At 39.8% G+C, this 13728-nt stretch overlaps 1 protein-coding gene across 15 annotated transcripts in view; it reads left to right on the plus strand.

Moving 5' to 3' along the window:
* MYO1B (myosin IB) overlaps window positions 1-13728 on the plus strand; it is a 190905-nt gene that overhangs the window by 157819 nt on the left and 19358 nt on the right. For 8 of the 15 annotated variants that reach the window (XM_081581388.1, XM_081581391.1, XM_081581389.1 and 5 more), the window contains 6 exons: window positions 759-985; window positions 3480-3680; window positions 5532-5625; window positions 6506-6655; window positions 10319-10387; window positions 12401-12487. In XM_081581388.1, coding sequence (XP_081437514.1) covers window positions 759-985; window positions 3480-3680; window positions 5532-5625; window positions 6506-6655; window positions 10319-10387; window positions 12401-12487 — 828 coding nt within the window. Of the gene's footprint in view, window positions 1-758; window positions 986-3479; window positions 3681-5531; window positions 5626-6505; window positions 6656-10318; window positions 10388-12400; window positions 12488-12751; window positions 12839-13728 lie in introns of all 15 variants that reach the window. The other 7 variants (XM_081581387.1, XM_081581390.1, XM_081581394.1 and 4 more) reach the window with 2 other exon arrangements.

Genomic DNA, 13728 nt, shown 5'->3' on the forward strand with positions numbered 1-13728 from the left:
ATACGAAGTTGTTTTTGTTGTTGTTTAGTTGCTAAGTCATGATCTGACTCTTTTGTGACCCCATGGATTGTAGCCCACCAGCCACCTCTGTCCATGGAATTTTCCAGGCAAGAATACTGGAGTGGGTTGCCATTTCCTTCTCCAGGAGATCTTCCTGACCCAGGGATCAAACTAGAGTCTCCTGCATTGGCAGGCAGATTCTCTACCACTGAGCCACTAGGGAATCCCAAATATAAAGTATATAGTATCTAAATTATCTTTAATGTCAAAATGTTGGAACTCGGTACTTCATTTTTTTTTCACTAGCCCATGTTATTAAAAAATACTTTTCTGGTCAATTTCCCTGCTGGTATAGGATGTCTATAAAAATATCAATGTTATCTCTGTTTTCCCCTGTCTCCTTTTAAACACACTCGAATTGGCGCATGTAAACTGAAAAATACAAGTAAAGCCTCAAAAATATGATTGAATACCAAAAAAATCCTAAAATCCTTTGAAAATGTTATGATAACATTTTTGAAGTTTATTCTTGCAAATCCTGAAGGGTAATAGAATTTATTTTGAACTCCTCTGTGATTTAGACAGATGGAATTTAGACTTGGAGGCTAATTTGGTATCAGAGTGTGACTAACGTGTTGAGGATTTTTTGATGGACAAAGAAGAGGCTGCAGTATAGATAGTCTCAGGATATTTTTAACAGCTGTTTGATGTTCTGGTGTGCAGTGTATCAGCTACTGAGTCCCATGTGCTGCTCATAGGTGCTGTACCAAGTGGAAGGATTTGTGGATAAGAACAATGACCTTCTCTATCGGGACCTGTCCCAAGCCATGTGGAAGGCCGGACACACCCTCATCAAATCTTTGTTTCCTGAAGGGAACCCTGCCAAGATCAACCTGAAAAGGCCTCCTACAGCTGGCTCACAGTTCAAAGCATCTGTAGCCACTCTGATGAAAAATCTACAGACCAAGAATCCAAACTACATTAGGTATTTCTGGCACATAAAATTCTTTGGCCATTCAACTATGAAGGCATTTACAAGGAAGATAATTTTCCTGTTTGCTTAAATCTGAGTGTAGCCAAAGCAGAGGGGTAACTAAAGTACTTACAGGTCAAATCATATGGTGTCTTGGGTGTGCTTGAAAAATACTCCAGTGCTCCCAAAATAAGGAATTTTAAAAAGGAAAGAAAAAGTGTGACGGGGGATGGGAATGATATTTAATTGGGTTGTTGGCCTACAGGCGTTCTCAACTTTCTCTTTTTTTTTTTTTTTAAAGACAAGAAACAAAATATAAATTTATTTCTGATAAGGTTTTGCATAAACTCTTCTGTTGGATTCATTTTGGATTCTTATAATATTGACTTGAACCATTGACACCTGAGTTGCAGGTCTTGTGTGAGGAAGCATGTGCCTCAAGTAATGATTTCTGAAACAATTGGAATTTTTTCAAAACAAGATAAGAACCCCTCTTAAAAAAATCTGGTTTCTTTTTTTGCTTCTAAGTCATCATAGATTTCAACATTCAGTAAAGGCCGACTAGTATTACAGTTTGCGATGTGTGTATTTGATGAACTAGGTAATAGAGGGTGTGTGTCTAACAGATCAGGTTTCATGTGGCACATGCATGCCCACACATACTTTCTCCTGTTGTCTTTGAAAATTCAGTTATGAGGAAGTTAGCATGAAGAATATTTTCATGTTTGGCTTGTTGCCCTAATACTTGTGTTCATAGCAAATGCAAATAGCATCCCCTGGTATGGTTACAAACAGGTTAGAACATATATTAGATAAAGATCCTAGTTTCAAAAAAATGAACCAAGAAACTCTGTGCAATCAGTCTTTTGTTATTCTCATTTGAGTCAACTTTTTTTAAAGCTTAAGATTCTATTAATTGAGGTATAATTTGTATAGAGTGATACGTACAGATCCTAGGTGAATGGCTCCATTGTTTTTTCACCACTGAATACACTTTGGTAACCACTACTCAGATCAAGACATGGAATGTTCATCACCCCCAGAAAATTCCTTTCTTCTCCTTCTCTTTCAGTGGTTTTAATGGGTCTCTAAGAATTCTTAATAGATAAATTCCAATGTTATGAATATATCATTTTAAATGTATATATATATATATATATATATATCTTTATTTTTAGACTCAGTTTCAGATTCATTTTAAGGTCTGTTTTTCCCAGATAGGTATCTTGTTTTGCCACTGTGTATTGAAAAGAAAGAAAGAAAAAAACCCTCTGTTTTTCACTTATTTGCCCTGATGCCTTTGTTGAAAATCAGTTGAATATATGTGTAGACATCTAGATCTAAACTCAGTAGTTTGTTCCATTGATCTGTTTGTTCTTAAGCCAAAAAGTAGGCATTATTTTTATAAATGTAAAAAGGAAGATCATAGAAAACACCAGGGTCAAACTATGTAAGATTTAGTTGTCCATATATTATATATGCATGTGGATTTTATTTGACAATTATGGTGAGGCAGGTATAACCGTAAATGTTTAACAGTATATTAATTAGGTTATAGAGATTGCTCCAGCAAGATCCAGAAATAATATGGGCCTAAACAAGATTGACATTTATTTCTTATGTAACTTCTAAGTGTGCGGACTCCAAGGCTAATAGAGCAATGTTTTCTGTGTTGAGGCTCTGCCATTTCCAGGATATTTCCTCTTATGTATATAGTCAGAGATAGCTCTCCACCATGTCAACGTGCCGACCAGCAGTTAGCAGAAGAGCAAAGGGAGAACCAAGTTCCCTTTAATCAGAAGTAGCAAACATCATTTCTGCTCTGGCTAGAATTTTGGTCACATGGCCACACTTACCTACAAAGGAAGCTGGAAAATCTAGTCTTTCCTTGGGCAGCAAAGTGCTCTGTTTAAAAGGAGGGAGATAGTAGGGATTTAGTGAGACAGAAGTGTTTTTAACTGTTTCATTGAGGTATGTAATACACATATATGCAATCTAATATATGAAGCTTAACTGTACAGGTTGTTGAATTTTTACATATTTCTATGCCCATGTAGCCCCATCCTGACCAAGATATAAAACATTTCCATCAACCCAGAAGGTTCCCTTGTACCCCTTCCCTGTCCATCTTCACCCCTTCCTCTCCCCAGAGGTAACACACTGCTGAATTCTCACTAGGAATAGTTTCTCTAGAACTTAATATAAATGGAATCATAGAATATGTATTCTTATACATCATACTTCTTTCATTCAACAGAATGTCAGTGATATTTATCCATGTTATTGTACGTAAGGGTTGATTCTTTTTTATCGCTGAGTCTGCAGTGTATTTACCTTAATGTTTTTATAAAATGATATGAAATAATTTCAAAGGAAATGACGAGGTTTCCAAGAATAATAAGTAATATGTCACTGTGAAATAATTATATGTGATACTTTGTAAAACATGGACAGATCAATCTGTAAGAGACGGAGTTTAAAACCTAAAATTTGTGTAATCTTTCAGGTGTATCAAACCGAATGATAAAAAAGCAGCACACATCTTCAACGAGGGTCTAGTGTGTCATCAGGTCAGGTATCTGGGTCTTTTGGAGAATGTCCGCGTCAGAAGGGCAGGCTATGCCTTCAGGCAGGCCTATGAACCCTGCCTAGAAAGATACAAAATGCTTTGTAAACAAACATGGCCTCACTGGAAAGGACCAGCAAGGTAAGACATTCATTAATCACATTTAATAATGAAGTTTTAAAACATACAAATACCATGTTGTTTTCTTCACGTGCTGTTCAGGCAAAACAGAATCCTATGAAAAGTTGAATGTAACTTCTGTTTTGGACTGTCTTCTGTGAGGATACCATTTTGTGCCAATTTTTATTAATTATAGAGCGCTTGGTCTTCAAGGTTAAAACAAGGCTTATTAAATCTACCTTTGGAATTTGTATGTCAATAGAACTTCTAAAATATGCTGTGGCGAGTTAGCAGGAGGGAAATTTGTGATTGATAAGTGTATTTGTGTAGCATCATAGCAGGGTTTAGTTAGAGGCATCTTATATCACTGTTCTCAGCTTTTTCTTTTTCCTGGAGAATTAACCCCAGAGAGAATGAGTAGGGAGTGGGGATCCCATTCTTTGCCCAAGTCTGTACAAATTAAGAAATAGATATAGGAGCAGTTATATCTGTTCCCTTGTGGCTTCCCTTGTGGCTCAGCTGGTAAAGAATCCGCCTGCAATGTTGGAGACCTGGGTTCGATCCCTGGGTTGGGAAGATCCCCTGGAGAAGGGAAAAGCTAGCTACCCACTCCAGTATTGTGGCCTGGAGAATTCCATGGACTGTATAGCCCATGGGGTCGCAAAGAGTCAGGCATGACTGAGCGACTTTCATTTCACTTTATATCTATTCTGTGTTCTGTATCTGTTCTGTTCACAGTGTCAGTGTTATTGCAAGTAAAACTGGATTGGAGAATATGGCAGAACTCAGGGCCATGTGGCTTTTCAGCTCATCCGCCCCCCATTGCACTCACCCATCCAGTCCCAGCAGAGCACTGCACCACTGCAGACCCAAGCAGAGAGAGCTTGTGTGCTGGTGGGGGGTGCTGCTGCAGGAGAGAATCCAGGCCTTGTCTGTGCAGGGGCCTTTCTTCTGCTCTCACCAGAGTCAGAAGTTACTCTTCTGCAGGCCACAAAAGCTTTCCCAACTACTACAGCAGGGCCAATGTGCCGTTTGATGGGGACTTTCTTTCACTGTACTGGTTGTGGCTCCACATTGTCAGTGCACCTGAACTTTCACAGGAGCATCAGTAGAATTACATGCTCACCTTGTATTCCAAGAAGATAAACTCCAGACTTACGGTGTAGTCTCTGATGCATAATTCAATGCCCAAGTAATTAGGGTCTGGGTGCTATGTCATTTCCCACCGCTAATTTCCAGGGTATTATGGTCATTGTCTACCATAATGCACAGAACAAGTATTCACTCCCTGCCTGGTATCCAGTCCACAAGTTGGTGGGACAGAATTTAGGGCTAGACTGACTTTAAATTCAGGGTCTAGGATGGAGAGGTTAGAGCCAAGTCCAGGCCCTTACTTCTATCCTATAAGGCTTGTGTTCTTTTGCATTCCATTGCCTGGCGCTTAGCACTCTTGGTCCCTGCCTACAATCTGAGTAGTAGGAACAGTTCTTAAAAATGTTTATAGGAATTAACTAAGAGGATTCAAAAAAGATATGAATTTCTTGCATACTCTTCGGGCCCTGGTTGATCCATTGTTATGAGTATATTTGATCACCTCTGCTAATGAAATCAAGAAATTGGCTTTAATATCATATTTTCTTAGAATATGTAGTTTGAACCCAAAATGCTTTTTTTAGCATTTACCCCTGGATTTGGTTAAATTTGTGGAATTCAATCTGGAAATTCTTTGATGAAAGGATGCTTACTGAAAGAACAGTTATACTTGGAAATGAAACTTTTTTTAGTATTGCCGAGAACCTAATATCATGGTTTAAGATAAGATAACCTATTTTTGTAACTCAGAAAATATGTTGCTTTTATTTATTTTTATAGAGCTGGTGTGGAAGTTTTGTTTAATGAATTGGAGATTCCTGTGGAAGAATACTCCTTTGGTAGATCAAAGATATTCATTAGAAACCCAAGAACAGTATGTAATTTTGCATTTTTGTTATAATCATGTAAGCAAGTTCTTAAAGGATGTTTAACTTTATAGTGTTACCCAAGATGCTACCAAGAATGTCACATTTTTGTTTTTCTACAAATGTCCAAGTAGGTGGCTTAATAAGGGGTAGTGGAAGAACACATGTATTTTTATGAAACATCAAAATTTTTGAGCTGATAGATGGTGTAATATTTTAAAAATCATAAAGAAACTGATATTATAGTAAAACCTCCCTCATTCATAAAAATTGGAGGTTAATTCAGTCTGTATGTGTAATGTCTGAATTATACAGTAATTTTAGGAAAGACAACTCTACCATTCAGAGGTACATGAAGGCACCCAAATGAAAAACATTTTTTACGTTAAGAATGCTTAAAATTCTACTTACTAAAGAATTCCAATTGAGCCTTTTTATAACTGAAGAGACTAGCATGAAATATAATGAACATAGTGGTTTATTGGAAATATGGTGAAATACAAAAGTATTTAAATTGTTTGAGAGAAACCTCGGCAGTCGTTTGAAAGCACCCCCCTTCTGTTAACAACTTCATCCTCATTGATAGTGTGAAGGTACATCTAGAGCTCAGTTTAGCCCTTAAGTGATTTGTCATAAACACTTTGTAAAACACTGTAAAAACACTTTGTAAAACATTTGTAAAACACTGTACCCTAAATTGTGTATCTTGCATGAATTCATCCAAATGCTTTTCTCCTGGACTACAATTCATATTATCTATCATTAAGTTTTTTCTCTACTCAAAGTGGTTCACTCCAACATCATAACATTTTATTTCTTGAGAATGACATTTGTGTATGCCATGGGTTTTGGGTGGCTTTTTGATAAATCCATCTGTTATTTTATTAGTTATTCAAATTAGAAGACCTGAGGAAGCAACGGCTTGAGGACCTGGCCACTCTCATTCAGAAGATTTATCGGGGGTGGAAATGTCGCACACATTTCCTGCTGATGAGAAAAAGCCAGATCGTGATTGCTGCCTGGTTCAGGAGATACGCGGTAAGAGCTCATGACATTTTTGAGGTGTGACCATGGTACTTTTTTGCAAATGTTTGTTCCGTACTTAACTATGAAAGTAACTTTTTACATACTTAATCTTCCCAATGACCTAGTTAAATGGGTCCTCTACTGGTCCCCTTTTTTAAAGATGAGAAAACTAAGTAACAGCTACTAGATGGCTGAGATGAAGTTTCAGTCCAGGACAAGTCAGAGCTCCAGTTGAGTTCATCCCACTGTTTTCCACTGATGGAGATACATGTAGTGGAGGTCTACATCTTGAATTTGGTTTTCAGATTGAAAGAGATAATGTTATTTAACCATTTGAGTAGGGTAGGGTCAGTTTTCCCAAATAATTGGCTGTCCTCCATTTATTGTAGGAGCACTGAAAATGGTTTTAATTCCAGAAAGCTAGTGCCACATTTTAGTAGAATTCTGGGTTTGGGTAAAGGTTTGGATTTCCTTTGGTCCTCAGATATCAGGCCCTTTGGGAAAAGATTCGAAAATAAAGTATGTTTATTTAATTGATATGGCATTTCTTTGGGGAATTTTCTTTCTCACTCAATTATAGATGTTTCATTGGCGGCATAACTGGTTTGAGGGAAACCTGAAGGTTTGCCTCTAGGCTAGGTTGAACTTGGCATTGTGTTCTCACAAAATGAATTTTAATGATAAGAGCGCTGCTGCCAAGTGTATTTTCATTCTCTGCTTTTTCACTAGAGAGTGGGTTGGAGAGTGAATTAAAATTGCAATCAAATCTCCTTAAGTGTGTTCTTCTTTTTCAGCTGTAGAGTAGTTTTAGTTTAAAGGAGTGTATAATTAGAACGTAACTTATGCTGGCCTATTCTCATGTAATACATTTTAGTGTAAATTTCTGATTTGTAGAAATTAATGTTACTTAAATGAGTAAAGAGAAATTACTTTTAAAAGAACATCTTCAAAATTGCTTCCTTGAGTTAAAAAGAGTATAACCAACAGTACAAGTGTTAAAGTCTGACCCTAGCCAGCCACATTAATGATAAATTTATTCACATGTATTTTGCAAAGGCCCAGAGGGCTGTTGTCACCAACCTGGCTGCACATAGTGGTACTTTGCCCTTTGGCAGTTTTGTAACGCTCTGTTTTCTGTTTGCCTTAGAGTGGGAGGACTAACAAATAACCAATCCTCAAGGAACCCATTTTTATTATTGCTTATTTTGAGATCATTAAGAAAAAAAAAAAACACACACAAGTGTTGAAGCATCCTAAATTCATCTGTCTTCAATTCTACAAATAATTTTGAAACTCCTCCTCTGCCAGACTCTGAGGGGATAGCAACGTGAACCAAACAGCCTGGTTGCTGACCTCATACAGTTTATGTCCAGTGAGTGACAATGTGCATTTAAGCAAATAAATAACCAGAACAATGGCAGATTGTAGTAAGTGCTGGGAAGGAAATAAAAAACTGAGATCTAGAATAATGGTGAGACAGATATTACTTTAGATGAGGTGGTCAAGGAAGACCTTCTGGAAGGGGCCATTTCATCAGAAGGATGAGAAGAAATAGGCAAGGAATCGATAATAGCAACATGAAGCTTTGGTATCTCCAGATTTTAAAAAAGTCATCGTATGTATTATTAATTCTTGATGCTGAGAGTTAGAATGAAAACAAATAATAGCCCAAGCTTTAGACTGCTCTAATGTTATTTCTGTTTCAGAATTTTAACTATGGGCAAAACTCAGAAACTTTGTGGGTTTGTTTCCAGACTGTTCCAATAAAGCTAGTCACACGAACCTTTGCGTTTCCCAGTGCATATAAAAGTTATGTTTGTGCTACAGTAAGATGGACAGAGAGGCCTGGCGTGCTGCACTTCATGGGGTCGCAAAGAGTCGGACACGACTGAGCAACTGAAAAAAAATAAATAATCCATTAGGTGTGCAGTGTCATTATATCTTTAAAAGTACATACCTTAATTTAAAAATATTGCTAAAAAATGCTAACCATCACTTGACAACACAGAGTTGCCACAAACCTTCAATTTGTTTAAAAAAAAATTTTTTTTTTTAAAACTCCAGTATCTGTGTAATACCTCCATCAGTTATCTATAGTTATCCAAGCCAGTGATTTTCCCTTGACCAAGTAACTCAAAGATTTTCTGAATGTCCATTTTCAGTTACTGATTACCTTAAAACCTATGTTCTCTGATATTTCATGGCTCCTTAAGGTGAATTTTAAAGAGAGAGTTATTTTCAAGCCATGTAGGAATTTTAAAAGAAAACGTGGATGTACTAAATGGATGTGAGAAGCAGTGGTCAGGTATTATAGGTACAGTTTGGTCCCTACAGACATGGAGTATCCTTCTGTGTGGAATCTTGGAGATTTTCTAACTCCTCATTTGATTGATAGGGAAACTGAGGCCAACAAGGGCAGTGACTTGTCCAAGGTCCCAGAAACAAGGTCCTCTGGCTGGGTCCAGAGGGGCTACTTCAGGGTAGTTCTCAGGCCTGGAGCCCTTTCCGTGGGGGTTGCGGTGGGGAGCCTTGGACTGGGAGTCCCATGGCTTCCATTGCCCTTTGTCAGGATCTCTGCCTTTCTCTCTGGCATCGTCTTTTGTTCTGCTGTTCATACATTGATAACATCACCCTCCATCTCTTCTGAGCTTCCAGAACGTAGCCTAGAGCCCTTGGAGCATCTGTCCCCCCTTAGAGAAAGGGAGCTGGGCAGTCTGCCATTTTCAGGGTCACAGTCACAGCCTGGCTTCAGTAATTTGTTTGAAAAGCTGTGAAACTTCATCCCAAGGGCCCACACTGTAGTGAATATTCCCCACTAAACACAGTCAACACTCACTTTTTCTAGAGTTAGTGTTCCAGCAGCCTCTGCTTTGCAAGACATCAGCTGGGAATTAAGAAGGGCCTCCAGCCAGTGACCTTGTCTCGCTGACCCTTGGGAAGACTGACTGGGTCTTCCTTAACCTTGCCCACCTGGATAATCTCTGCTGCATCTGAACCTGCCTGTTGGGCTCTTGTTTCTCTGGGACAGACTCTATTTCTCTTTTCCACTGCTGGGTGGTGTCCCCTCTGAGTCCTTGAGTGCAGGGATGCAGTCAGGGTAACATCTACATCTTCACGGTTCTATTCAAGGGCTGGATGCAGAGCACCAGCTCGATAAATAAAGTTTAGTCGATTGATAAACGTTTGCTTCAATTTGTGAGCTGATTTTGCAGCTTGAGGCAGTAAAAGCAGCAAACCTAAAAGGAACATGGGATGTCAGAGGCTGACCCAGTCAGTGGCATGGTGAGAAATGGCACTAAGAAGAGAGCATGCTCAGAAGTAGATGCAGAACTCAGTGTGTTCATTCCGTGTGTGTTCATCGGTATCTGTTGTGCATTTGACCATGTGTTATAACAACATGATGCAGAGAACAGATGTTAATAATGGTGGGTCCTGAGTCATTTAGACATTAGTTAATTGTATTTACCAGCCTTGAAGCAAACTTTGGATTAACTGTAATAATTTTGGATTCTTGGATATTTTGATTTCTGTACTTAATTGGTTGCCAGAAGGAATATGGGTGATCACGAGTTCGTTGCACTAAGTGAGCCGACTTTGTATTGCCAACTCTTTCTTGGTATGTGTGTTGTGGATATGTAAATAGAACTGCTGATATCTTCCCCTTTCATCCTACAGCAACAGAAGAGGTATCAACAGATAAAGAGCTCTGCCTTGGTAATTCAGTCTTATATCCGGGGTTGGAAGGTGAGTTTGAAAGAAGTGACCCTTACTTATGTGGGGTTTTCACACATTCTTTACAAAGGATGATGTCTTTGGGCTGACTCTGCAGGGGAGGGCTCCTCGTCTCCTGCCCACCTTGTAAACAGTCAGATGGAAAGAATAAATATTATGTGCCAAGCTGGGGCCCTGCAGCACCATGTCTTGGCTGCTTCCTGCTTTCTTTTCAAGATTTGTTCTCTGAGCAGGAAGTCCTTGAAATAATACTGTATGTGATGTCGATCTCCTCTCACCCCCTATTTGCAAGGGAAGCTGTAGTCCATGAGGCTGAGTACATGTGAGTTCTGCCAGACCTCAGCACCCCCAGCCCAGTGCCTTCCATACCCTCCCTGTGACAGTCTTACAGGCTGTCCCATCATGATTGAAAGATCCTAAGCTCTGGTCATTCTAGTGCACCCACCCCACCTGATTCTAGGGTCCTTCCTGCCGGAGGAAGGACTTCTTTCAGAGTCAGCAAAGTGTAGCCCACAAGCCAAATGTAGTCTACTGCCTCTTTTCACACAACCTGAGAGCTAAGAATGGTTTTTATATTTGTATATTATTATTAAATATAAAAAAAGAGAAGAAGACTATTTCATGACATGTGAAACTTATAGGAAATACAAGTTTCATATGAATATATGCATACCTGAAGTGCAAAGTTCATGTAAATAAAGCTCTATTAGTACACTACCTCCTATACAAGACTGGGCCACTGAACAACAACAGGACATTACTGTGCTCACTTGTTTGACATCTTGCATGTGGGCTGCTTTAGCACCACAACAGCAGAGTTGGTAGTTGTGATAGAGAACATATGACCTGCAAAACCAAAAACACATAGTATCTGTCCTTCTGCAAATAAAGCTTGCTGATCCCTGCTTGGGTCAAAGGTACTTCAGGGCTTGTTGTTGCCATATTCCTGTTGGGTGATTTTGTGGAGGGGGCTGGATCCAGAGGGACTACTTCAGGGTAGTTCTCAGGCCCGGATAACTTTCCGGAGGTAGAGCCTTGGACTAGGAGTCCCATGGCTTCCATTGCCCTCTGTCTAGGCCTATGGGCAACCCAGGGACTTGGTATTAATAGTTGTCCACAGCAATGGCCAAATATAAGTCTGAGCACACAGAGTATGTGAGATTGCTGCCTGCAGGGATTTCTTTTGACGCACTGCTGAATCCTGGGGTCCAGGTGTCCAGTCCAGAGACTTCAGAGGCGGGACACAGGATTCACCTCCAAACCAGCTGTCCTCCTAGCCCCTCACACTAAATCAGTTTCCAGCAACGACTGGAAGGAAGCCACTAGTATTGAACCAGTGAGATAATTTTATTTTATAACAAGTTTTTAGCTATCTGTTTGGGATAAAAACTACAGCTGCACTTCCATTCCAGACAGTAATAGGAAAAGTGATCAAGTGGCTCTTGATGGATCATTGGAGATAGACCCACCATATACACCCACCATGTTCAGAGAACTCTTCCTTCCACCTGACACATCCAGTTTATATTGCTGTGGTCCGATTTATGGTAAAGAATCTGCCTGCAATGCAAGAGACATGGGTTCAATCCCTGGGTGGGGAACATCCCCTGGAGAAGGAAACGGTTATCCAGTCCAGTATTCTTGCCTGGAGAAGCCCCATGGACAGAGAAGCCTGGATGGCTACAGTCCGTGGGATCGCAAAGAGTTGGACACGACTGAGCGACTGACACTTTCACTTTTCAGAGTGTGGGAGGATGCTGTCTGAGTGGGGCTACACTGTCATGATTGACAGTGTCTTCATTTACCTCCTTCTCATGGTACATTTTGGGCTACTGAGCAACTTTCCCTTTTCCTTCTTTAAGCTGTTGATTTTTCACTTGAGAATGGGAGTTATGACTACGTTTTCAAGTATTTTCTTTCAGGTCACTGTGGATACATGGGGTTTGTTTGTTTTATTTTTTTGGTGGGTCTCTTTTTTTTTTTTGGTTGATTTTCGCTCTTTCTGGGTCATTCTGTGTACTTTAGGCCCGGAAAATCCTGCGGGAACTGAAGCATCAGAAGCGCTGTGAGGAAGCCGTCACCACCATTGCAGCATATTGGCACGGCACCCAGGTAGGCCAGAGACACCCCCAGGATGGCAGTGGGCCAGGAGTGACGTGTGGAATAAGGGACGCCCTCATTCGGGTTTCACTGGCTTAAGCTCCTGAGCACGCGTTTGCCTCTCGCTCTTTCCAACATTTTGGTGTGGGGTGGTGGCTCACGCTTTTGTTTACTGTTGATGGTGACAGTGTCTGTCTTCCTCTTTCTCCACTGGGAACCAGCAGTAACCTTTCTTGCCTTAAACTTCTCTGTAAATCCTTTTCAAATGCATCACAGGCGCGAAGGGAACTGAGCCGGCTGAAGGCGGAGGCTAGGAATAAACATGCTATTGCAGTTATTTGGGCTTACTGGCTTGGATCTAAGGTACTTGAAATGCATATCCCATCCTGGAATCTGCAATAATCAGTCCATGTTTCTAGCATCTCAGGGGATGGAGTCCCACGGTTAACAGTGGCGCATGTCCTAGCAGTGAGATTTAATAACCCTGGAGATGTTCATGCCAACAGAGCACGTTAGGAAGCTAACTCTAAGCACGTGTAGGCAAAAAAAAAAAAAAGACTAATTGCTTACTAATGAGGTACTAGCATAGCTGCTGTCTTTTTAAAACTCTCAAGTTAACGTGCATGTTTAGTTTGGGGGGAGTTTTTCATTTGTTTGTTTTTTACCCCCTTGATGTGTCCTGGCGGTTTTATAAAGGTGTGTTAGTGTGTGGCGGGGGCATGATGGGAATGTTTAATTAAGATTTGGGCTTTGATTGGTCCTTTGTAACATTGATAATAGAAATGCCTTTAATGCATGCTTGGCAAAAATATTAATCCATGAATGAAATTGGTTTTTAGGCTCACTGTAGCCACTATTGATTATTATAAGCAAAATATTATATGTGAAAAGAATGATCATCTGTGATTTAGCAGAAAGCTATGTTCATGCAAAGCTAGCTGTAATTACCCCTGAAGAATCCCAGGAATTTCGGCATCAGCTGTTTGTGTTCAGAAACAAAGGCCTCCTGAAATACTCTCACTAATCCCCAGGCAGAGTCGTGGGCTCTGTGAACATTTCACATACCCCAAGGGACGAGCATTTTAGATGTTTTCGTTACTTAGAAAATCAAAGGTCATCTCTGCTAAAAATGTGAATCCCAGTTAGAAACTCAAATACCAACATAGTCCTATGTTTTTAAGTCTACCTTGTCAGTGTTATAAACCCATATTGTGAGAAAAATGAGAAAAGTCAACATTTGCCTGCATAAAGAT

This window comes from Giraffa tippelskirchi, chromosome 3, assembly GCF_054371585.1.
Source record: "Giraffa tippelskirchi isolate mGirTip1 chromosome 3, T2T-mGirTip1v1.2.pri, whole genome shotgun sequence".
Taxonomy (NCBI): domain Eukaryota; kingdom Metazoa; phylum Chordata; class Mammalia; order Artiodactyla; family Giraffidae; genus Giraffa; species Giraffa tippelskirchi.